General features: G+C 47.9%; 1 protein-coding gene across 1 annotated transcript in view; it reads left to right on the top strand.

Annotated features, from left to right (window-relative positions):
• The window catches only part of LOC137424087 (extracellular calcium-sensing receptor-like), a 105918-nt gene that overhangs the window by 23374 nt on the left and 58572 nt on the right, over positions 1–23972 (top strand). Inside the window, exons 3-5 of the mRNA XM_078773661.1 lie at positions 14049–14322; positions 14530–14697; positions 23194–23349. Of these exons, the coding sequence (XP_078629787.1) occupies positions 14049–14322; positions 14530–14697; positions 23194–23349 (598 nt within the window). The remainder of the gene's footprint in view (positions 1–14048; positions 14323–14529; positions 14698–23193; positions 23350–23972) is intronic.

The raw sequence follows: 23972 nt of genomic DNA, 5'->3' as shown, positions 1-23972 counted from the left end.
ACTGGTATGTTTAGGGTCATTGTCATGTTGCGAGGTCCACCTTCAGTTGCGCTTCAACTTCCCGACAGATGGCCTCACATTATCCTCAAGCACCCTCTGGTACAATGAAAAATTCATATTGGATTCTATGATGTTGAGCTGCCCAGGCCCTGATGCAGCAAAGCTGTCCCAAACCAAAATATTTCCACCACCATGCTTAAAAGTTGGCATCAGGTTCTTGAGGTCAAATGCTGTCTTTGGTTTTCGCCAAACATGTCTTCTGGTACTGTGGCCAAATAACTCTACCTTTGACTCATCTGTCCAGAGCACATTGTTCCAGAAGTGCTGGTCTTTGCTGAGGTTTTCATTGGCAAACTTTAGGCTTGCCCTGATGTTCTTTCTGGACAGCAAAGTTTTCCTCCTGGCACACCTCCCATGTAGATCAAATTTGTGCAGCCTCATTCTAATGGTAGACTTGTGCACTTTGACATCAACAGTGGCAAGAGCTATCTGTAGGTCCCGTGATAACATTCTGGGGTTCTTAGAGACTTATTTCAGCATCTTGCGGTCTGCTCTCGGGCTGAACTTGCTGGGGCGGCCTGGCCTGAATAAGTTGGCAGTTGTTTGGAATCTTCTCCACTTGTAGATGATCTTTCGGACAGTCGAATGATTGATTTCAAATTGTTTGGTGATCTTTTTAAATCCATTCCCAGACTCGTAGGCATCTATGACCTTCTTTCTGAAGGCATCAGAGAGCTCTTTTGATCTGGGCATGGTGACGCTGCACACTTCAACAACAAAGAGCAAACCAAACTAAATGTCTAAGGTTTAAATAAGACAGGTTCCTCCAAGATCCTCTCTAACGATGTTCTAATCATTTGCACCTGACATTTGCACCTGATTCTAATTTTAGGTATTTGAAGTAGTGATAAATGTAGGGGTGTACTTACTTTTTCCACATGCTAAATTTGCATTTATGTTTATTTAAATGATACAATGGACTACAAAATGTAAATGTTTCATGATATTTGTTATATTATATCACCTTTATCTATCAATATTGTTGAAATGAAGATCAAATAGCTGTATGTTGAAATATGTTGAAAAAGTCCAAACTTTACATGGGGTGTCCTTACTTTTTCACGTGACTGTATATATATATGTGTGTGTGTGTGTGTGTGTGTGTGTGTGTGTGTGTGTGTGTGTGTGTGTGTGTGTGTGTATATATATATTGTTGCGGATCTCTGAACGTCGGCCTCCCCCTTATCAAGGGGGGATTAATCCCCTTGTCTTTTTACTAGCCGACGCGATCCCGGGGATATCACGTTTCTTCCTGTCGGTGTTAAATAGGGTTGTAAGCCGTATTAGTCTTATTACTTAAGTACTAACACCGGCCTTGAAGCAAGGAAATAATTCCACCCGAACCATGGCATTAGTGGACACGCCGAGCGATTAGCGAGCCGGGATTCGGGCCGTTAACGGGAACGAACCCGATTGGAGCGGTTGTGATCGTGCCACGCTTTCCCAATGGAGAAATCACTAAGACGGTCGAATTGAGAGGAAAACAGGAAGAACAGGGAATTTATTATACTTTGTAGAAGGAAGGAGAAGGAGAAGCAATGTACAATGAAGAGGTAGAAGCAGATACCCAGGGCAGCCTTATACAGTCTTATACTATACTTATCCCTGGACACGGGCCCATTCGCACTCAGACTCACTCACACAGGGTTGTAGATGGTCGGGTTGAGGGTCCACCGATGGCGTCCATAGCTCGCTCTGGTCCCCAACTTGTACCACGAAGCAGCTGGTGATGGTAGGCGGTAGACGGCAGATGAGATCGTCCCATGTCGGTGGCGCGGATCGGACAATTACACTGGGGGGGATCGGTAAGCTGGCGATTATTCTGCGTACGTAATAGTTGTACTGGCGCCTTTATACGCGCTCCTGGTATCACTAGGTACAATGCGCCACTTCCACAATGATGTCACCAAAGCGCCTTTCCACAAAAGTCCTCACAAAAGTCCTTTGACATAACTCAGCTCACAAACTTGACAAGCGCCTCTCCATTCTCATCACTCGTTCAACAGAGGACCCTGGCTCATAACTCGTTCACAACCCAAGCGCCTCTCCCATCATATCTGAGGTGGGGGCCTCGCGCAAAGGGTTTTATTGCCACGCCCAGCGAACCCTCTGGAATCTCCAGCCACACCCTGTCAGGCGATGTCGCCTCAGCCCTGATTGGCTGGTGGCCCTTACCAGCTCCGCCCTTGATGGCTGCCTGACGTGGCCACACCCCCACCATTGCGCTCCACCCCCTTTTCAGGCCTTACCTCGTGGCATTTGGCTGGTATGAGCGAGCAACTGGCAGCTAACGCTACGGGCCCAACGCGTAACAAACTGCGAGGGGCAATGGGGTGCAGACTGGATGGGCGCAATGGGGCATGGGGTGCAGACTGGATAGTGCTCAATGGAGTCGATTGGAGGGAGGGCTGCAGACTGAATGGGGGCCTACTCTTATTTGTTTTACACAACGCAATGATAACTATTGGAAATGGCCTTATCTCACATATACAAAGAAATAACTAACGTTCTAAGGTGACCTACGTGTTGCTAGTGGCCTAACTATGGGGTGCAACCTTTAACCTTTAATGATGTTACCTGTGTGGGTTCTCAAAACCGCAACAATATATATATGTGTGTGTGTGTGTGTGTGTGTGTGTGTGTGTGTGTGTATATGTGTGTGTGTGTGTGTGGGGGGGGGGGGGGGGAATTTGTGTGTGTGCATGTATGTGTGTGTGTGTGTGTGTGGATGTATGTATGTGTGTGTGTGTGTGTGTGTGTGTGCGTGTTTGTGTGTCTGTGAATAAGAGAGAGACAAAATAGTGAGGAACAGAAATGAAAAAACGAGATGTTTGTGTGTATGTGTATATGTGTGTGTACATGTGTACGTGTGTGTGTGTGTGTGTGTGTGTGTGTATATATGTGTGTGTTTATATGTGTGTGGGTGTACGTGTGTGTATGTGTGTGTGTGTATATATGTATGTGGGTGTACTTGTGTTTGTGTGTGTGTGTATGTGTGTGTGGGTGTGCACGCACATGCATTCACATGTTATCAGAAGTAAATACATTGTGTAGATTACATCATTTGTACATCTGATAAATTGCCAGCAACCATTTTGTGAAACTGAATGTGTCGGTGCAGCATCTAACTCAATATGTCGATATGTCACACACGTCCATGCCCGTGGGATTCCCACGGGTGACCCCACTAGTATATATATATATATATATATATATATATATATATATATATATATATATATATATATATATATATATATATGTATATATATATGTATATATACATACAGACTTGGCATTTAATATGGAATATTTTTTTGTGGGGGTGAACTTACTTTTCAAGATGTCGTCGAACCAAAAGTTCATTGGAATTATGTTGAAATTATTCTATATTTTGTTAATGTGACCTTTAAAAGAAACAAAAACCACATTTGACATTTCGAAACAAATAAATTGATCCATGAAAGTGATGTAAACTGATATCGAACTCAATTCATGGACAGTACTGTGATAAACTTCTGTACGTTTTCCAGAAGTATCTCTTTATTTTGCACATTAGCCAAAAAAAAAATTTGAACAAAAACAAAAGGTAAATTACGTCTGGGATTACGGACAGTAAAATTACAGTTCAGTATTTCGTGTAACTCCCACGAGCATTCAGGAGAGCACGTATATATTGAGGCATGCTGTTCACGAGATTTGCCAAGGTTTGGACAGGATTCACTTGCCATGCAGTGACAATAGCCTGCTGCAATTCATGCACAGAGGTTGGCTGCTGGTCCAAGCGGTCGATTTGACGCGTTAATTCTGCCCACAAGTTCTCTATCGGATTCATATCCGGGGACATGGCAGGCCACTCCATATGCTCTACACCACGGTCAGCAAGAAAGTGTTGGATCATGCAAGCACGATGAGGCCGTGCATTGTTATCTTGGAAGACAAAGTTTCCTCGAAAGGCTGCACAAGCAAATGGAAGCAATGTTTCTTCCAGAATGGCCCTGTACTTGAACTGGTTCAGGTTTCCATTCAGAACAACCAGGTCAGTTTTGCCCCCTGCATGAAAAGCAGCCCAAGCGGTCACCCACCACCTCCAGCTTGGACTCTTGGCACTATACAATCTTTGTTGTAGGCTTCATGCACTTGTCTGCGCACTCGGACGCAGCCATCTTGACGATAGACCAGAAATCTAGACTCGTCACTGAAGATGACGTGATTCCAGTGTCCTGGCTGCCATTGACGGTGCTCTCTGGCCCACTGCAATCGGCGCTGGTGGTGTTGTCTGGTGAGGCGTGGCTTTCTTAGGGGACGCCTGGCACGATAGCCTGCTTGAACCAGTCGTTGGTTGACTAGCCTTCTGGATACAGGCACATTTGTCAGTTGCTGCCACTCAGCCCTAAGCCGATTAGCTGACTTGGTACGGCCATTGTGGACTAACCAGTGCATCTGGCGATCATCCCTCCTTGTGGTACTGCGGGGACGTCCTGGGCTCGGTATTGGAGTAGGGACACCCCTCTGAGCATTTCGTTTCAGGATCTTTGACACCTGACCTTGAGTGATGCCATACTGCCGAGCAATAGCACGCTCTTTCATGCCGTAATTTCGTAAAGCCACCACTCCATGACAAACAGCATTGTCGAGTTGACGGACCATCTCTAGAGGAAGCGGCAATAACTTTTGGAGACGTGCAGCAGTTGTTTTCCACTAATGCAGAATGCAACAACCCTTGTATACCCGACTGTGAAGCCAATCGTCAAATGCACCTGTCTGTACATTTTGCCACGCCACCTGTGATATAATCCTGTTGTTGAATTCTTTCTGCGACAGACAATCAGTGACCTGGTTCTTTCAACAAATAAATCACCAAAGTGTAAAAGAAACTCACCAGATTGATATACTGAGTTACGAAAGTAAACCCAAGTCAAGAAAAAAAAAATATTCCATATGAAATGCCAATTCTGTATATATATATTGTTACGGTCCGCGGATTGGATGTTATTTACCGAGCGGAGGTAGCGCGGCCGAACAGTTGTTCCCCGACTAAACCCGATTCACCCAAACGTTGGCCGTATCGCGCCACAGATATTCAATGTGGAAAAGACTAAGACGACGAATGCAAAGAGGAAGAAGAAGAAGAAGACGTACAGAAGAGTAACGGGGTTTATTATTATTTACACACACACAAGCAAAAAGAGCAGTCACGGGTATTTACAGCGGACATGAAAAAGCAGGTAACACAGTGCAAATTACTAGCTTATACTGACTTAATTACTTACCCAGGACAGCACGAACAGAACAAACTCACGTACGCAAATGGATGGAAGGGTAGGAATCGTTTGGAGGGATGAGCAGGTGGAATCACAGGGCACAGCGAGCAGGTCCACTCCGGGCGGGAAGCGAGGAGCCGGCAGCTCCTTGTATTCGGCTTTACAGCGCACGCCGGCAGTTCCTTGTATTCGGCTTTACAGCGCATGACGGCAGCTCCTTGTATTCGGCTTTACAGCGCATGCCGGCAGGGTCACTCGCTGGTTGAAACGGGGCTGGACTCATCTGCCGTATCTCTCGTGTAGCTTCTCCCAGCGATCGTCGCACCCTTCTGTTCAAACCTTCAGCGCGGGTGTGACACGCCCTCCTCGGTTTTGGTACCGCCCTCCCCCCCCGTGCTCTGTTTCATGACCTTGTATGGTAATCCCACGGGCTTGTCTCCTTATTTGGGCATGGCGCCGACGGCACTTGTGGCGAGCCACGGGCTTGTTTCCTTGTTTGGGCATGGGGCTGAACAGCCCCGCCCTTCGTGGCGCGCCCTGGGCTTGCCTCTCCCGGGCGACCCCGCCCCTCCTTTTCAAACAGAGCACGGAGCACATATTCACTATAGCAGCGAAATGAGAGGGCGTGCACCCCACGCTTGTGAACTGCTTTACCCGCAGATGGAGAGTTTGGCTGGGAAATGGAAGTATTGAAGGGGAGCTATTCTTAATTGATTCGGTGCAATGGAGTGTCATTCTAATGGAAGACAAGGCCTTACTCTAAAACACATAATAAGATATAAGCTACTGAACAAGGGTTTTATCGTGTCCTTCAATGTGGTGTTTCATGGACTTAACTACCGGGACGCCCTTTTTACCTTTACACAACTCTGGAGGCAGGAGGGGCCATATTCAACAATGTTCATCACCATTTCCAATATAATACAACACAATCAAAAAAATGCAATCTTCATATCCACAACACTGCACCCTCCTCCTCTTAGGCACGGCCCGGGCCTACAACTTTTATTTAGTGTGACACGTTGGTGTGGTTCCCTCTACTTTTAACCTGACCCTGCGTGCGACAGTTTTAAAACATAAATAAATGTGTCCCGCTGCTCCATTGCACCCTGCCTAACAGACTCACGCCCACAGTTAACCGAATTGCGGAATGGTCTTCAAACTACACACTGACGGTGGGGAGCATCTATCTATAATTCCAGCAATCTCTGTGTGTCTGTCTGTGTGTCTGTGTGTCTGTGTGTTTGTCTGTGACCGCTGTTTCTCGACAACCACGGGTCCGATATACTTGAAACTTGCCAGGTATATTGCTGGGGACCCGAGGATGTGCCTTTTCAAGGTTTGTAATTAATCGGACAAGTACCTACCGAGATATGTCCAAAAAACGCTTCAACCAATCAGAGAGCAGCGAGCTATCACGTGTGCCGAACCGTTAATGCAATGCAAGCGTTAATGCGTTAATGCAAGGCTTTTCTTTTTTTCCCTCTTCTCTTTCTACTTTTCCTTGCGATTAAATTGCAAACAGCCAAAATACGTTGGCGCTAATTGAATAATTGGCCATTAACACTAAAATAATCGTAACTGCGATATGCCAACTTCCGGACAGTGCAGCCTTCCATGTTGTTGTTGTTTGCAGCAGCTGTTTGCAGCAAGGCAAGGCTTTTCTTTTTTCCCCTCTTTTCAAACTGCGATTAAATTAAAACGATTCATCCTAACTGCGATTTGCGAACTTCCGGACAGTGACGACTTATCTTCCGGCAGCCAATCACAGAACGCTCTGTTGCGTAGGCGTGGCCGATGTGAGACGAGCGGAGCTGAGCGCGTTACGAGCTGACCGCCATTACGGTACGTAATTCGATTTCTTATGCGCATTATTTCTCCCAATTCAGTCAGAGCGAAGGGCGGAAGCGAAGAGCGTTGCTTTTTTTGTTTACGGGCGTACGGGCGGGGTAGAGCGTACGGGTAGCGTTTTTTTTTTTTTTTGGCCACGGAACGGGCACCCACGTACGGGCAATGCCCTAGTTATTTACAATTTACGCTACTTTTATTTACAAAACTAACCCAGGACCTGTGATCGTTCTTTCTGGGGGGGGGAGACAGTCTGCTCTGCATCAATGCACCATGAAAGCACCCAAAACACGCACCAACACACCCTCAGGCACCAATCGGTGCACAGTCATCACTGTTCATCAATAAAAAATAAAAACAACAACCCCTAACCCTGCAGGTGGTCTCTTGCTATTCGGCTCCCTCTGCTGGCTATTATTATTTGTTCTTCCAGATGTTGTCTTTTCCTTTGCTGGCGGCCTATTTGTGATAATAAAATGCACCCAACGTGTCCATTTTTATTTATTTTATTTATGGCCCACAGGGGCCGACTAGTGCGGTTCACCTGTGGGGCATCGGTGCCCTGTGGCCCAGGTCCACCAGCAAGATTTCGGGCCCTCATGGCCGGTTCCAGCAGAGGGGCCACGCCCCAACCCATGGGGTCCATAAGTGGTGCTCGGCCACAGACATGTGGTCCATAATGTTGTGCATCGATGCAGACAGCTGGTTCTGGGAGTTCCGGGCGCACAATGGCCGACTCACGCATGCTCCCCTCGGTGCCCAATGGCGCACAGGTCATGTGGGAGACAAAAGGGGGGACAAGACAGATGAGCGAGGGGTAAGGTCACAAGGGTACACATCAATAAGGCAATGCAAGGTGAAATGCGTACAGAGGGCGAAGTGAGAAAGCTCGTCCCTACCATACGTCACCCCCCTGTCTCCTACACTACCCTTGCCCTTACCCCTTATGTACAAAAATCTACTCATTTACAAATTCGTCGCTACTGTCACATCTCCCCATATTTCCCTTATACCAAATTCGTCTCCACAATCCCTCTATCCAAAATTTGCCATCATCAAATTCATCACCAATCCTCATAAGGAGGAAGAGATGGAACATCAAAGAACAATGTCACACCCACGTCATGATGCGTCTCACAATCCAAAACATTTGCACAATAAAATAATTAAACCAACCTGGCATGGTGTGGAGGTACCTGTCGCCTCAGGTGAGTGGATGTAGATGGTGCGAGGAGATCTCAATCCTAACTATCCTCTAAATGACTTTAACACACTTTACTCTACCCGGGGTCTTCCCTGCCAATCCATTGGCCAACTTACACTATGGGTTCTAAAAACCAATTCCCATTCACCAAACTGTGGTGCTTCTCAATTTGGGGTCTCACTCCCCCGATTCATCTCCCGGTGCCCTTGCACAATTTCTGGGCTGGGGCGTGTAGCTCTCCCAGCAGGTCTACCCACCTGCACACCTCCACCACTGTAGTTGCCACCCGAGCTTACCTAGCTCCTCACCCTACCCTAACTAACTGGGGAAGGCCCCTCCTGGCTCTGTCACCCCTTGGTGCCCTCTGGCACTGGGCTACCCGGGTCCGTCCTCCGGATCCTCGGGCCCCATGCACAACTACCGGCTCCCAGAGCCCACCTGCGGCCTCACCTGGCCGACATCCTCACAGTGGTGGAGTGCCCAAACCAACTACACACACTAACAGGCTACACGCCCAGCCATTTCCACAACACTAATGCACCCATCCAATCACCATTCTTCACCCGCACCACAGATGCCAATATCCAACCACAATTTACCTATACCCTCTACCTAACGCTTACACTACCCGCCCCGGGTATCCGTGATGGGGGTCCACTCTTCCCCCATTCACACCTTCGCACCATCCACTCCTCTCCACAATTTCCACCATACTCACTCCACGACCATCCATTCCAATTCTCCATATATTCCACACTCCATGTATTCCATACACCTGTTGGTGCACACCTGTGCACTCACACCTGGTGCCCCCGGCACCCTCCTCCTCTTCCTGGACCAGTTGGTCAACACAACACACATCACCATCACCATCACTCATACACTGCTCCATCCACCTGTCCAGTTGCACACCTGTGCAATCACACCTGTTCAATCACACCTGTTCACCATACACACTTTTCACAATACACTTCCAATCCTCAAACACACGACATCATCTCATCTAACTACTCCCCTCTGAAACTTGCGCTTCCCAGTCGTCCCTTTAAACTATTGCGCTCCCACGTCATTATTATCCACTCTAATCTACCTGCGTCCCCACTACAGGTATCAGTGTCACTAACTAACCTTAACGTTACCTAATGTCATCTTCGCTAGATCCCTATCGTTATCCAAACCCTCCCTCGGCGAGCTTACACTGCCATAAACCCCATAAAACTAGTGCTCCTTTGCCCCCCCTGGGGGATGGTGGATTGGCCATCCCATGACATGGGGCATCTCTTACTATAAATTTTGCTCGTCCAAATTCAACAAATCAAAAATTTGCCAATCACTCTACCAATCCTCTGCCAATCATCACTCTGCCAATCCTTCGCCAATCATCAAATTTTGTTTTTCTAATTTCGGGTCCAGACCACTATCCTCATCATCAAAGTCTACTTACTAATGCCTCTCGGTGCGCCAATTCCTGTCCAAAGCCCGGCTTCGTAAAGCCGAGCAATGAATGCGGGTTGTTTGGTGCCGGCGGCTGGATACGTCCGGCACTCGGTGCAGGGAAGGAGGTTTACCCGGGCCGAGATCCCACGCACCACCTCGGTACGGAGCCATCCAATGGCCCGATCTCGACCTGCCGGAAAGCCTCAACAAAAAGTGGTCACCATGACGACTCTTCCTATCGGGCTGCCCGTTCCGCCCAGCGGAGCACGGACGCGGCCGTTCCAAGCGCTGCCCAGCGTGGATCACGTACGGCGGTCCTTTCGGACCCGCCGTGGTTCGGATCCCCGCTGGTCCTCGCGGCACGCGAAACCCGGCACGCACCGAGGGCCCGATTCGGCTCTAAGTCGCTCTAACTGCTAACCCGGTTACCGTCGATGCCTCGCCTGCATGCTTACACCCCGCAGCCCGTTCCTTGCTCACACATCCAGCCGTCTCCCTGCTCTTGGTCATTGCACCTTCTCTTACACACCCAGGTACACTCATTCCACTCACAGACTTGGTCACACACCTGACCACCTCACACCTTTGCACACACTCGTCGTTCGCACACCTCACCAACACACCTCACCAACACACCTCTTCGCGCCCCCTCTTCGGTCACCTCCTCTGTGACAACCACAGGTGTGCTCTCACTCGCACACCCAACCACGTGCCTCACTACCAATTCCAGCGTGCATTCCCACACACGCTCTACCATTCCAGGTGTGCTTCCTTCCATTCCAGGTGTACTTCCTGTCTCACCTGTCACAACCAACTCACGCTCCGTGTCACTCTTACTACTCTCACCTCCACTCTCGGTCGCGCACTCACCCTTACTCTCGCCAGCGCACTCTTTCCTCATGCACCCGTCCGTTACACACCTTTCTCGCACATCCTCTTGCACACACTCTCTCGTTACTTCCTCTGTAACACTCACCACAGGTGTACACTCTCTCGTTACATCCTCTGTAACCCTCACCACAGGTGTACACTCTCTCGTTACATCCTCTGTAACACTCACCACAGGTGTGCATTCTCCCTTACTTTTGACAGCGCACTCTTTCCTCATGCACCCGTCCGTTACACACCTTTCTCGCACATCCTCTTGCGCACACTCTCTCGTTACTTCCTCCGTAACACTCACCACACCGCGCTTCCATGTGCTCCCTCGCACACGAGCTACGACCGACTCACTCTCGACAGCACACTCACTCCTTGGCGCGCACTTTTTCCTCACACACCCCAGAGTCGGACATTCACGCACACCTCCTCTTTCACACACCAGACCTGTCGCACACTTCACCAACGGCCTCTCACGAACACCCGGGTCCAAAGCAACCCCCAAGCCGACTGAAGCTCCCCTCACATCATATACATTTCCTCGTATATCGCCACTCACCTTGGCACCTCGTCTCCGCACCTCCTTCGCCACCTGCAAACTCTTTATTTGGGTAGTGAGCATACCATCATGATTTGAACACAGACCTTGCACATACTCCATCACTTCCTCCCTTATCTCCTTTTTTGTTTCTGTCCGTCCCTTCTTAATTTCACTCACCTCTTCTTCCACTTCCTCTAATTTTTGCTTCACCTCTTTTATTTCCCAGTGCGTCTCCTCAAGTTCGTCCTCTAAGGCTATCTTGACCGTCTCTATGTGCGTCCTCACCTGCCAGTCCTTCGTCTCCATTATCTCTGTCACTTCGTCCAACTTCGTTGTCAGTCCCTCATGTACCATCTGACATTGCCTCTGTGTCGCTATTAAGTCATTTTTAATGTCGTTTTGTGTCGCTTTTAACCCTCCTAGTACCGCTGTATTCTTTTCTACTTGATCCACTAGTTCTTTTTGTCCCACTGTCAGCTGTTCCACCTCCTCCGTCAGGTCCTCTATGCCCCCTTGTAACTTTGCCGTCCCATTTCTCACCTCTTTCTCTATACGCTTTTCACCTCGCTTTACCTCCTCGCGTACCACCGAGACCTCCTCACTTACACCTCGTCGTATCTCCTCCCTCATCTCCTCCCTCTCTTTTGTAGATGCTGCCCTCATCTGTCCCAATTCATCCCTCTGAGCATCCAGTTTGGTTTCTACCCCGATTTTCACCTCCTCTATCTGCTCTCCCATTTGTTTAATTTCTCGGGCGGATTGCTCCCCTATTTCCCGCAATTTGCCTTCCATCCTATCTTCTAACCCCCTCAACCCATTTTTCACCCCCTCTATCTGATTCTCCTGGGCAGCCATTCTATTTTCCACCCCCGTTAACCCATTCTTTACCTCTTTTATTCCGTTGTCTAACCCCTCAAATTTGTCGTCTAACTTCCCAAATTTCTTGTCTAATCCCTCACCGGTACCCCTCGCTTCGTCCCTCATTACCCCCAATTGCTCACTCTGAGCATCCATCCGGTTCCCCATTTGCTCACTCTGAGCATCCATCCGGTTCCCCATTTTGGCTTCCAATTGCTCACTATTCTTGTCCATAAGGGCCTTCATTTGTATCATAAAAAGGTTCAAATCCACCAGCGGCGCTGCTACGGTCGCGGGCGCCGCTAAATTTGGTGCCGCTGCACCCACGTGCGCGAGGATGCCATTTTGTGCGCCTGATACCCCCTCAACCACATCCTCCATATACATTTCCCCGAGGTCCTGGGTCGATTCCACCCCATTGTATCTCTCCCACCGGCATCCCGTCGCCTTGACCAGCCATGGCGCGATTTCAAAATTCGGGTTTTTCTTTAAAAACAAAACAATTTCCAGCAGCTTGTAATTTTGAGCACGTTAAGCGTGCTTCGGGTCCGATCCCACACTTCTGACACCAATTGTTACGGTCCGCGGATTGGATCTTATTTACCGAGCGGAGGTACCGCGGCCGAACAGTTGTTCCCCGACTAAACCCGATTCACCCAAACGTTGGCCGTATCGCGCCACAGATATTCAATGTGGAAAAGACTAAGATGACGAATGCAAAGAGGAAGAAGAAGAAGAAGACGTACAGAAGAGTAACGGGGTTTATTATTATTTACACACACATAAGCAAAAAGAGCAGTCACGGGTATTTACAGCGGACATGAAAAAGCAGGTAACACAGTGCAATTTACTAGCTTATACTGACTTAATTACCTACCCAGGACAGCACGAACAGAACAAACTCACGTACGCAAATGGATGGAAGGGTAGGAATCGTTTGGAGGGATGAGCAGGTGGAATCACAGGGCACAGCGAGCAGGTCCACTCCGGGCGGGAAGCGAGGAGCCGGCAGCTCCTTGTATTCGGCTTTACAGTGCATGCCGGCAGCTCCTTGTATTCGGCTTTACAGCGCACGCCGGCAGCTCCTTGTATTCGGCTTTACAGCGCACGCCGGCAGGGTCACTTGCTGGTTGAAACGGGGCTGGACTCATCTGCCGTATCTCTCGTGTAGCTTCTCCCAGTGATCATCGCACCCTTCTGTTCAAACCTTCAGCGCGGGTGTGACACGCCCTCCTCGGTTTTGGTACCGCCCTCCCCCCCGTGCTCTGTTTCGTGACCTTGTATGGTAATCCCACGGGCTTGTCTCCTTATTTGGGCATGGCGCCGACGGCACGCCCCTCGTGGCGAGCCACGGGCTTGTTTCCTTATTTGGGCATGGGGCTGAACAGCCCCGCCCTTCATGGCGCACCCTGGGCTTGCCTCTCCCGGGCGACCCCGCCCCTCCTGTTCAAACAGAGCACGGAACACATATTCACTATAGCAGCGAAATGAGAGGGCGTGCACCCCACGCTTGTGAACTGCTTTACCCGCAGATGGAGAGTTTGGCTGGGAAATGGAAGTTTTGAAGGGGAGCTATTCTTAATTGATTCGGTGCAATGGAGTGTCATTCTAATGGAAGACAAGGCCTTACTCTAAAACACATAATAAGATATAAGCTACTGAACAAGGGTTATATCGTGTCCTTCAATGTGGTGTTTCATGGACTTAACTACCGGGACGCCCTTTTTACCTTTACCCAACTCTGGAGGCAGGAGGGGCCATATTCAACAATGTTCATCACCATTTCCAATATAATACAACACAATCAAAAAAATGCAATCCTCATATCCGCAACAATATATATATATATATATATATATATATATATATATATATATATATATATATATATATATATGTATTGTCCAGAGATGTACTAATGTTCAGTAACCTTCAATTTCTTGCTTTATTGTGACAGATAAGCTACGCTTCCTCCTGCGGTTGCCTGAGTGACAAAAATATTTATGCTTCCTTCTTTCGAACAATTCCCAGCGATGCGGTGCAGTCAATTGCCATCGCACGCCTTGTCAAGTTCCTTGGCTGGGACTATGTGGGAACCGTTGCAGTGAATGACGACTACGGCAACAAAGGTGTGGCGCAGTTCATTAGCGAGGGAGAAAAGGATGGTCTCTGTGTAGCTTTCCAGAGAAGCATGGGTTTAGAACATGACAGGACCGATCTTTGGAATCTTGGTGAGGACAATTATCAAAAAATCGATGCCTTTGATAAATTATTTATGAAAATGAAGTATTTTGACGTCATGGATCACTGCATTTAACATTATATTGCAATTAGATTAAAAATTCCTCTTGCTTTCTCATATACAGGTCAGTTTTTGAAACAAACTAAAGGATCGGTTATCCTTTTATTTCTACACGACATGGATTTCATCCCCCTAGCAGAACTCATCTTGAAGCACAATGTAACTGGGAAAACATGGATAGGAAGCGAGGCATGGATCAGTTCACCGTCGCTGAAAATTCCTCGCTTTGCAGACATCTTTGAAGGTTCAATCGGGTTCGGGCTGCGACGAGGTGCCGTGGACCATTTACAGGAGTTCCTATCAGGTGCCGGTTACTTTATTCTCTATCTGTAGATTCCAAACAAAGTACATCGGCGGAAATGAACACATTGTGTCAGCGTATCAACATTATAGTAAGTTTTGTTCGTTAATAATCCCTTTGTCATACTGTGGGTAGCAAGTATAATGGGACATACGAGAGTAAAACCCAAGTTTTACCCAATCAAGTAAACATTCTGACCCATAATTTTCCCTGCAGGATATTTACCCTTCCCTTCCTCCTCTACTTCAATTGGTTCAACTGATCACGTGCCAGTTAACATCTCTCTGGCTATTGTCGGAGACCTGCCTCAGCGCCGCAGAGTCTGGCAGTTCATCTAAGCTGACTGGCAGGGACTGCAAGCTGCCCTCTCAGGTCACGACTGGTCCTTCATTTCCACCTCTTCTGATATTAATATTACCTGGGAATCCTTCCATACAAGCTTGCTTTTCCTTATGCACGTATTTAGACCATCTCGTCTGCAGTTATCAAACCCATCCTGTCGCCCCTAGTAAACAGAATTATGTGGTGAGATGGTTGCCTTCAAACAACTTCCTACTCTTCCTGGAAGACAAATCCAACTGAAGGCAATCTCTATCATTCCACAACGCCCAGAGGAAATGTGTGTTCACGCTCAGGAAAACCAGAAAACACTGAAAACTCAAAGCTTTCCTGTTTTTGTATCCAAGATCATGGCTCGTGGAAGAGCTAGAACACTGAATGGATCAGGAGGCAACAGAAGAGAGGGAGAGGGAGACGCAACGTACTAACAGCAGGGTTGAAGGATAAAATAGAGGGAGACTGGGACAAATATTGGGTGTGAGAAGGAATGAGTGGTTGGACGTATACATGGGGTGGACCAGATGTAGCGTATACAGAAACAACATCTCAGGAAGGAAAAACTGGAAATTTGGAGAGGGGTGGGAGAGGAGTTGTTGTTGGGTGGCGGGAGGGAGGGAGGATGTGGGTTCCACGGGCGGAGAAAAAGAAGAACCACTTATTCAACGACTTGTGGACACCTTGTCAAGTCTCTCTCTCGTGTATGTATGCCTTCCATCCCTCTCCTCACTGAAAATGGCACCACTGTCGACTGCGGATCAAAAGGCCGAATGCCTCAATTATGTGTTTGCTTCCAAATCTTGTGTACTCAACCCCTCACTCCCATACCTAACCTACACTCTCATACCCACCTGTTCCTGGATACTGAGAAGGTTGATAGGTTTCTCGAAAACCTCGACTCAGACTGCGTCAGGCCCAAACGGAATCAGTGTGTGGCCTAAGAACCTGCTCTGCTGCTTTTCCACATCCTCCTTCTACTCTGTTTACTCGAACATTCTCCTTGGGTCAGTTTGTGACTGCCTGGAAGTGATCCGACATCTCTGCAGACTGCCATACACAAACATGTTGCAAAAACTCATCCTTGACTACAGGGCATTGATCTTGTTTCAAATTATAAGCAAGGTCATGGAATGTAGCATTACCTCACCTGGACTTTAGTTCAGTGAGCTTAAAGCCCCAGTCACACCGGGCCTGCGACCAGGTTCTGACCGAGCTGCGACCGAAAATTTTGTGAATTGCGGGCAAATCATAGAAAGAGCGCGCGACTGGTCGCAGAGGTCGTGGGTGATCGCCAGAGCAAAATCAGTCGCAGCAAGGTCGATGGTCATGTTCAAAACTTCTGACTTGCGATTCCAAATCGTAAGAGGTCGTAGACAGGTCTTACATGGTCGTACCACCAGTCGCGCATGGACGCACCACCAGTCATGCATGATCGCGGGTCAAGTAGTCTCACGATTGGTCATGCTACTGGTCCTGCCACCTGACGATTGGTGGTGCCACCTGTTGTACGACCTCACGATCGGTAGTGCGATCAGTCACGACCTGTCGTGACTGGTTGCACGACCTTACGATTGGTGGTACCACCAGTCTTTAGCTCGCAGACCAGTATATTTGGACCATTATACTATAATATAATATTATTATATTATCATATTATATTATATTATTTTATACCATTCGCGTGTGTTAGGCATGTGTTTCGCTGTGCGTGTACAACAATGTTTTTGTCAGTGTTTAAGGGTTAGACGTGTGTTGACAAGACGCTCGCTAAACGACTTTAGTAAATTTGGTCCGTTGTTTTGATTTAAATCGCTTAATTCTTAAACAAGGGCTGGCAGGCACACAAACTCGGCTCCAAGCTGTCTACCCTGGGTTCGAATCCCAACCAAGCTATAAAGTGGCATCGTGGTGATTCTTTGGCAGTGTGAATCATCATTTCCAGGATTGACATTAAACGGGAATCCCGTCTGTTGGCGTTAGTTGGTAGACCCCACGCCACGGTGTCCTTCACGAAGAGTAGGCGAGCCATCACCGGCATCCTGAATAAAGTACAAATTCGTGTCGAATTTAATTAGTGTCGCGTATTTTGTGGCCTAGTAGGCTACCGTGTCTGACCTTCAGGCTTTGTTTTTCTCTCAGCGGTCCGTCGATTGTGCTGCAATTACTTTCGTTCTCTGTTTTTGTCCCAGTCTTTCACCCCAACTCAAAAAAAAAAATTGTTTTTTTTCCTTCTCTGTTCTTATTTGTTGTTCTTATTCGTTTATTCGTTGATCTTATTTGTTCGTTCGTTCTTCGATCACGTGTTTCACCCCCATTTCCATTTTCCATTTCCCCAGATAGTTTTCACTGCTCAATTTAAAAATGTTTAAACTTTCCCCTGAAGAACTGTATTCTGTCATATATTATAACACCTTTTTCTTCTTCTTCTATAAAAGGATGCTTTCGACTTGCTCACCAAATCTATTCATTCCCAAAAAAAAATTCCATCTCTTACAGTGCCTCTTTTCTACATTCCCGAAACTCTCCTACACTCCACCCCTCCTTCAGCATCCTCAAACGTATTTTTGACTCGAAGGTCACAAGAAACTCATTTTGCAATAAATGTTTGTTTCCCATTAATCGTACATTTTCTAAAATCCAATCTCACCCCTCCCCTCCAAAACTTCCCCATCACCCCTCCCATCCAAAACTTCCCCATCACCCCTCCCCTCCAAATCTACCCCCTTGCCCCTCCCCTCCCAATCTTCCCCATCATCCTTCTCTTTCAAATATTCCCCCTTGCCCCTCCCCTCCAAATCTTCCCCATCACCTATCCCTTTCAAATCGTCCCCCTTGCCCCTCCCCTCCAAATCTTCCCCATCACCCCTTCCCTCCAAAACTTCCCCATCACTCCTCCCCTCCAAAACTTCCCCATCACCCCTCCCCTCCAAATATACCCCCTTGCCCCTCCACTCCAAATCTTCCCCATCACCCATCTCTTTAAAATCTTCCCCCTTGCCCCTCCCCTCCAAATATTCCCCATCACCCATCCCTTTCAAATCTCCCCCCTTGCCCCTTCCCCCCTAAACTCCCCCCACACCCCTCCCCTCCGAGACTCTCCCTCGCTCCTCCCCTCCTAGACTCCCCTCTCACCCATCCTCGTCAAAGCATCCTCCCCGCTTCTTCCCCCTTCCAACTTTCACCTTCATCTCCCCCAACCTTCTGCCTCGCTCTTCCCCCTCCTCAAATAACACCTCACTGTGACTCACCCAATCACCATCAAACCTTTTGTCTGCCCCATTCTTCCTTTTCTCCAAGCTTTTCTGAAATCTCTGACACACCTTCAACAGCTCTCACTACCACTTCCTCCTCTTCCACATCCACATCCCCTGTTCTGTATCCGATTCTCCGCCTTCCTCTTCATTAACGGTATGGACCTCAAACATCCGGGGCCTTCGCTCAAACTTGACTAATCTCTCCATACAGGTTGCTTCTGCCAAACCAGACGTGATCTGCTTAACAGAAACTTTCCTCCTTCATGATGTCTCTGATTCCTTGGTATCTCTCCCAGGTTACTCCCTCCTCCGGTATGATAGACTTGAGCCTCGTCCTGGAGGTGGGGTTGCTATCTTTATAAAAAACTCTCTTCCTCACTCGCCCTGCACTGCCCTCTCTCCACCTCACCCCCAGGAATACCTTTGGCTACCGCTTCCCCTTTGCTCCCACCTTTTGTTCATATGTGTGTTGTACCGCCCACCAAACAGTGATGACTCCATCTACATCTCGCTGTCTGATAACATGGACCAACTTCTATCTATCCATCCCAACTCTCTCTTCCTCATATGTGGTGATTTCAATTGTCACCATGCCAGGTGGCTGGGTGTGGGTACCTCTCTCACCAGCCATGGCTCCTCAGCAAAGGACTTCTGTGACTCACTGGGACTGACACAATCTGTCAATTTCCCGACCCGGATCTCAGTCAACGGAGCATCTTCTCTTCTGGACTTGATTATGTTTAACTTCCCTGAAAATGTCTGCTGCTCTTCTTCTGCTCCAATCGGCTCATCTGATCATGTGCTTGTTAAAGTGGACATCTCTCTGACCATTCTCAGAGAGCCTCCTCAGCGTCGACGAGTCTGGCATTTCACTGAGGCCAACTGGCACGGTCTTCAAGCAGCCATCAATCATCTGGACTGGTCTCCCATCTCTACCGCCTCTGACATCAACTCATCCTGGGAATTCTTCCAAAGTAAATTGCTCTCTCTCATGCACAGATTTATCCCATCTCGTCTTCAGTTGTCATACCCTTCCTCCCATCCATGGTACACGGAATCTTGTGGTGAGGCTGTTGCCTAGAAACAACTTGCCTTCGTCTCCTGGAAAGCAAATCCAATGGAAGGAAATCTCATTTCCTTCCACAAAGCCCGAAACAAGTGTGTGTCCACCCTCAGGAGAGCTAGGAAACAATATCTCTCCGTTCTCAAGACCGAACTCTCTTATCTGTCTCTCTCTTCCAAATCCTGGTGGCGTCTGGTCAAATCTGTTTCTGGTGTTTGTTCCCCTCCAATCCCCTCCCTCACCTCAAACGGCTACATGGCTGATTCCGCACATGAAAAAGCTGAATGCCTCAACTCTGTGTTTGCCTCTAAAGCTTGTGTCCCAAACCCATCCCGCTCTGTTCCCACCATACCCAGTCGTACCCAGCTGCTCCTGGACCCTGTGTCCTTTCCTCCTGACAAGGTGGAAAAGTTTCTGTCAACCCTCGACTCTGATTCTGCAACTGGACCTGACGGCATCAGCCCACGGGTCCTAAAATCCTGTTCTCCCGCTCTTTCACTCCCTCTCTATGTTCTCTTCACCTTCTCTTTTGCTCAAGGTCATCTGCCATTTGCTTGGAAATCAGCCAACATCACCGCTTTGCACAAAAAATGTGCAAAAACAGATCCTAGCAACTACAGACCAATCAGCCTTCTCCCAATTATCAGCAAAGTCATGGATTCCATCATTGCTTCGGATATGAAATCTTTCCTCTTCCCCAATGGCTTGATCTCTGATCATCAATTTGGTTTCAGACCTGGTCACTCTACTCTGGACATGCTGCTTCTGCTTTCTCAACAATGGATTGAGGTCCTCAATGCCAACCAGGAAATTAGAGCTGTCTCCCTTGACATATCACGTGCCTTCGATACGGTCTGGCACCCCGCTCTGGTCACCAAACTCTCCTCCTTTGGTATCCATGGAAATCTCCACGCATGGCTGGTGGACTTCCTCTCTAGTCATCATCAACGTGTGGCCCTGAATGGGTTTCTCTCATCTCCTCTTCCTGTTCAGGCTGGAGTTCCCCAAGGCAGTGTTCTGGGCCCTGTGTTTTTCCTGGTCTTCATCAATGTTCTCTCTGACTCTCTTGAAAAGCCTCTCTATCTCTTTGCTGAGGACTCTACTCTCTGTCGCTCCATTCCTCATCCCTCAGATCGGCAGTCTGCAGCCTCCTCACTCTCTGCAGACCTGGACAAAATCACAGACTGGGCAAACAAGTGGAACATGTCTTTCAATCCTGACAAATCTCACACTCTTACGATGTCTCTCCGAAAAGACCGACTGGACAACCCTCCCATCCACTTTCTGAATCATCCTCTCCAAGAAGTTCTGTCACTCAAGTTTTTGGGTCTCAATATCTGCCATGATCTTTCCTGGGAAAACCACATTTCATATCTGGCCTCCAAAGCCAGTCGCCGTCTGGGCATCCTCCGTCGTGCGAAGTCCTTCCTTGGCACACCTGAGCTCCTCACCACATACAAGGCTTTCATCCACAGCTCAATGGAATACTGCTCTCCCCTCTGGGCTGGTGCTCCTGCCTCACACCTAGCTTGTCTTCACGCTGTTGAAACCAAAGCGTTCAGAATCATTGGAATCTCCTGCGATGAAGCTATCTCCAAGGGCCTTTCACTCACTCACCGCAGGCAGGTTGGTGGTCTTTCCGTCTTCTACCGACTCCTCTCCGGCCTTGCCCCCCCCCCCCCCAGCTCTCTCTGGGCTCTGTCCCCCAAATATTCCTACAGGTCGCACAAGATCTGCCTGCAACCCTCTTATGGTTAAACTGCCAAAATCAAGACTCTCTGCTCACCTGCACTCCTTCATTCCTCTTTTCTCCCGCCTCTGGAACAGACTCCCTCACTCTCTTCAATCCCACTCCACCCTCCAGGTCTTTAAAACAGCTGTTCACCACCATCTCTTATCTTCCCCAATCCAAAACCTTGATATTTTCTTCCCCCGCTAATTTCACCCCAAATCCACTTTTCTGAAATACCAACTTCTGCCCTGGAAGTCCTTGGTGTCCTTGTGTTTTATACTTCTCCCACCCCCACACCCCTTCCCACGCCTCCTCCCCCCAAGCCCTCTCCCTTCCACACATCTCCCAATATCCCTGCTCTCAAATGTTGTGTTTTTGTGCTTCCCCTTCTCTCCCCATCTTGTCTACCGCTCCCTCTTTTTATATATTTTGTTTGTCTGTTTGATTTGTTTGTGAAATAAATGTTAGCTCTTTCAGGAGTCTCGATTCTGTATTCAAAAAAAATAAATAATAATAATCCTTTCTGAAATACTTCTGGGAATGCAATGGCAAACCACCAGTGCAGTGTGACGATTGTCAAGAAACTGTTTCGGTAGGACAGAGTCTTTGTCATACAGTATGGAGTATGGGACTGTACATCAGAATCCTTTAACTTTAACACGATATAAATAAATTTTTAATACAGCATGTCATTCTGTTTTCAACACGATCTTCTTCCTGTGACTTCTTCTTCATTAGCCCAACTTTCTTGAGGGGTCGGCCGGGGGAAGCTTGGGCTGAGTTTGTCACGAACCTGTTGGCCAGGCCTGACGTTTCACTAGTCAGGGCAAGGATTTGTAATTTGTTGAGGGTGCCTGCGATAGCTCGCCTACTCTTCGCGAAGGACACCTTGGTGTCATTAACGTCCACAAACGAACGTCGGCAGATGGGACGTCCGTTTAACGTCCATCTGAGGGATCGTAAACAGGTTGGTGGTCTTTCCGTCTTCTACCGACTCCTCTCCGGCCTTGCTCCCCCAGCTCTCTCTGGGCTCTGTCACCCAAATATTCCTGCAGGTCGCACAAGATCTGCCTGCAACCCTCTTATGGTTAAACTGCCAAAATCAAGACTCTCTGCTCACCTTCACTCCTTCATTCCTCTTTTCTCCCGCCTCTGGAACAAACTCCCTCACTCTCTTCAATCCCACTCCTCCCTCCAGGTCTTTAAAACGGCTGTTCACCACCATCTCTTATCTTCCCCAATCCAAAACCTTGATCTTTTCTACATTGCAGTATTCAGTATTCCATTGAGCTGCTGATGAAAGCCTTGTATGTGGTGAGGAGCTCAAGAAACACAGAAGATGAAACTTGACTACAACCTTCATCACCAATGGTTTACCAAAGTTTGGTCATGGCATAAAATAAATCAGGGGTTTTCCCCCCAAAATAAGTATTGACTTTATTCTCCGGTACATATCTTTTGGGTCATCCACATCTGTCAGTGGTTCCCTGGTTCTACCAGGTGAGCCCAGGGGCGTTGCCCCAATTTTTGCAGTTGACATCAAATCCTTGTTTTCTCCAATCATGATCCCTTACTGAAATGGAGGTGGATGCTTCGAGACCTGGGAGGTCTCGGTTCCACCTTCTGAAAACTGCATCACATTATTTCTGAATTCCTTCTGTGAAATCGAATGTCTGTGTCTGTTGTCTCATGTCCCTTCATAGAGTCATTCAAGATTGTCACCTCATGCTTTCTCCAATACCCACTCTCAGCTCTTCTACTCTCTTTGCCCTCCTTTATTTCTTCTTCTAACCCACTCACGTGTGATGCCTTTGTCTTCATATTCCCCATTGAGTGTATATCTGTCCACAAACCTGCTGTCTTTCAACATTTCACTCCTCCATGAGCCTCAATTTTGGTCTACAAAACAATCTCGAGTGTATGATGAGAAATCGGTTGCCTCCATGACATTCGACATCTGTTTTGTAAATTCATTACGTGCAGTGGAAACCATACTCTGTTTGCAGGTGTTATGAAACACAAAATGTCTTTGCAAGCTTTTCTCGAGGAATTCTGGGAAATTACCTTCAATTGCTCCTGGAATGCAATTGATACATCAACAAAAATGTGCACAGGACTTGAACGACTGGACAAAGTTGAAACACCGTTCACAGACGTGTCTCAACTCCGGGTATCTTATAACACATACCTGGCAGTCTCTGCCATAGCGCATTCATTGCATGATCTGGAAAGGTGTGTACCTGGCAATGGACCCTTTGAAAATGAATCCTGTACAACCTCAACTTCGTTTGAGCCGTGGCAGGTAAAAAAAATTTGAATGTGTAAAAGTGATGGTTTTGAAATAACATCCATTTTGAATTTCCTGTGCAAAGTATAATTTGGGTGGTAGATTTGTTTTGATGTCTCTACGACATGCAGAGTGGGACAACTTGGAAGCTCAGGTGTCGTTCTCTCAGCCTTGAGATGCTTTCTCTGAATGTGATTTCTGTGCTGACCATTGAGGTCGCCCTGACTATTCACATGGAGGGGCATCACACCATCCTTTGGAGTGGACACTAAACCAGTAGTTGTGTGTGAGGAGAAGCTGCTGGTTTAGCTTTCTTGTATATCTCGCAATGTCTTTCAAAATCACCGCTCACCCAGAACCACTGCTCCACCTCCACTCATTTGTTCCGCCATTGCTCCACCTGTGAAACCAACTTCCACATTCTACATCTATCGGACGTCCCAATACAAGTCGGGGTCCAAATCTTCCCCATTCTTCCCTGCCTCCCAGATTCGTCAAGGCAGAGCGGTCACGGTCATTGTGCCGATTGGTCCCCATGGACCGACCCTTTCACACTTGCCGCTTCTCTCTTTCTTTCTCTTTCTTTCTAACTCTGCCGTGGCCCTA

Source organism: Myxine glutinosa, chromosome 3 (genome assembly GCF_964187855.1).
Source record: "Myxine glutinosa chromosome 3, kmMyxGlut1.1, whole genome shotgun sequence".
Classification (NCBI taxonomy): Eukaryota; Metazoa; Chordata; class Myxini; order Myxiniformes; family Myxinidae; genus Myxine; species Myxine glutinosa.
The sequence above is the reverse complement of the archived record's forward strand: the minus strand, read 5'-3'. Positions and strand labels throughout refer to the sequence as shown.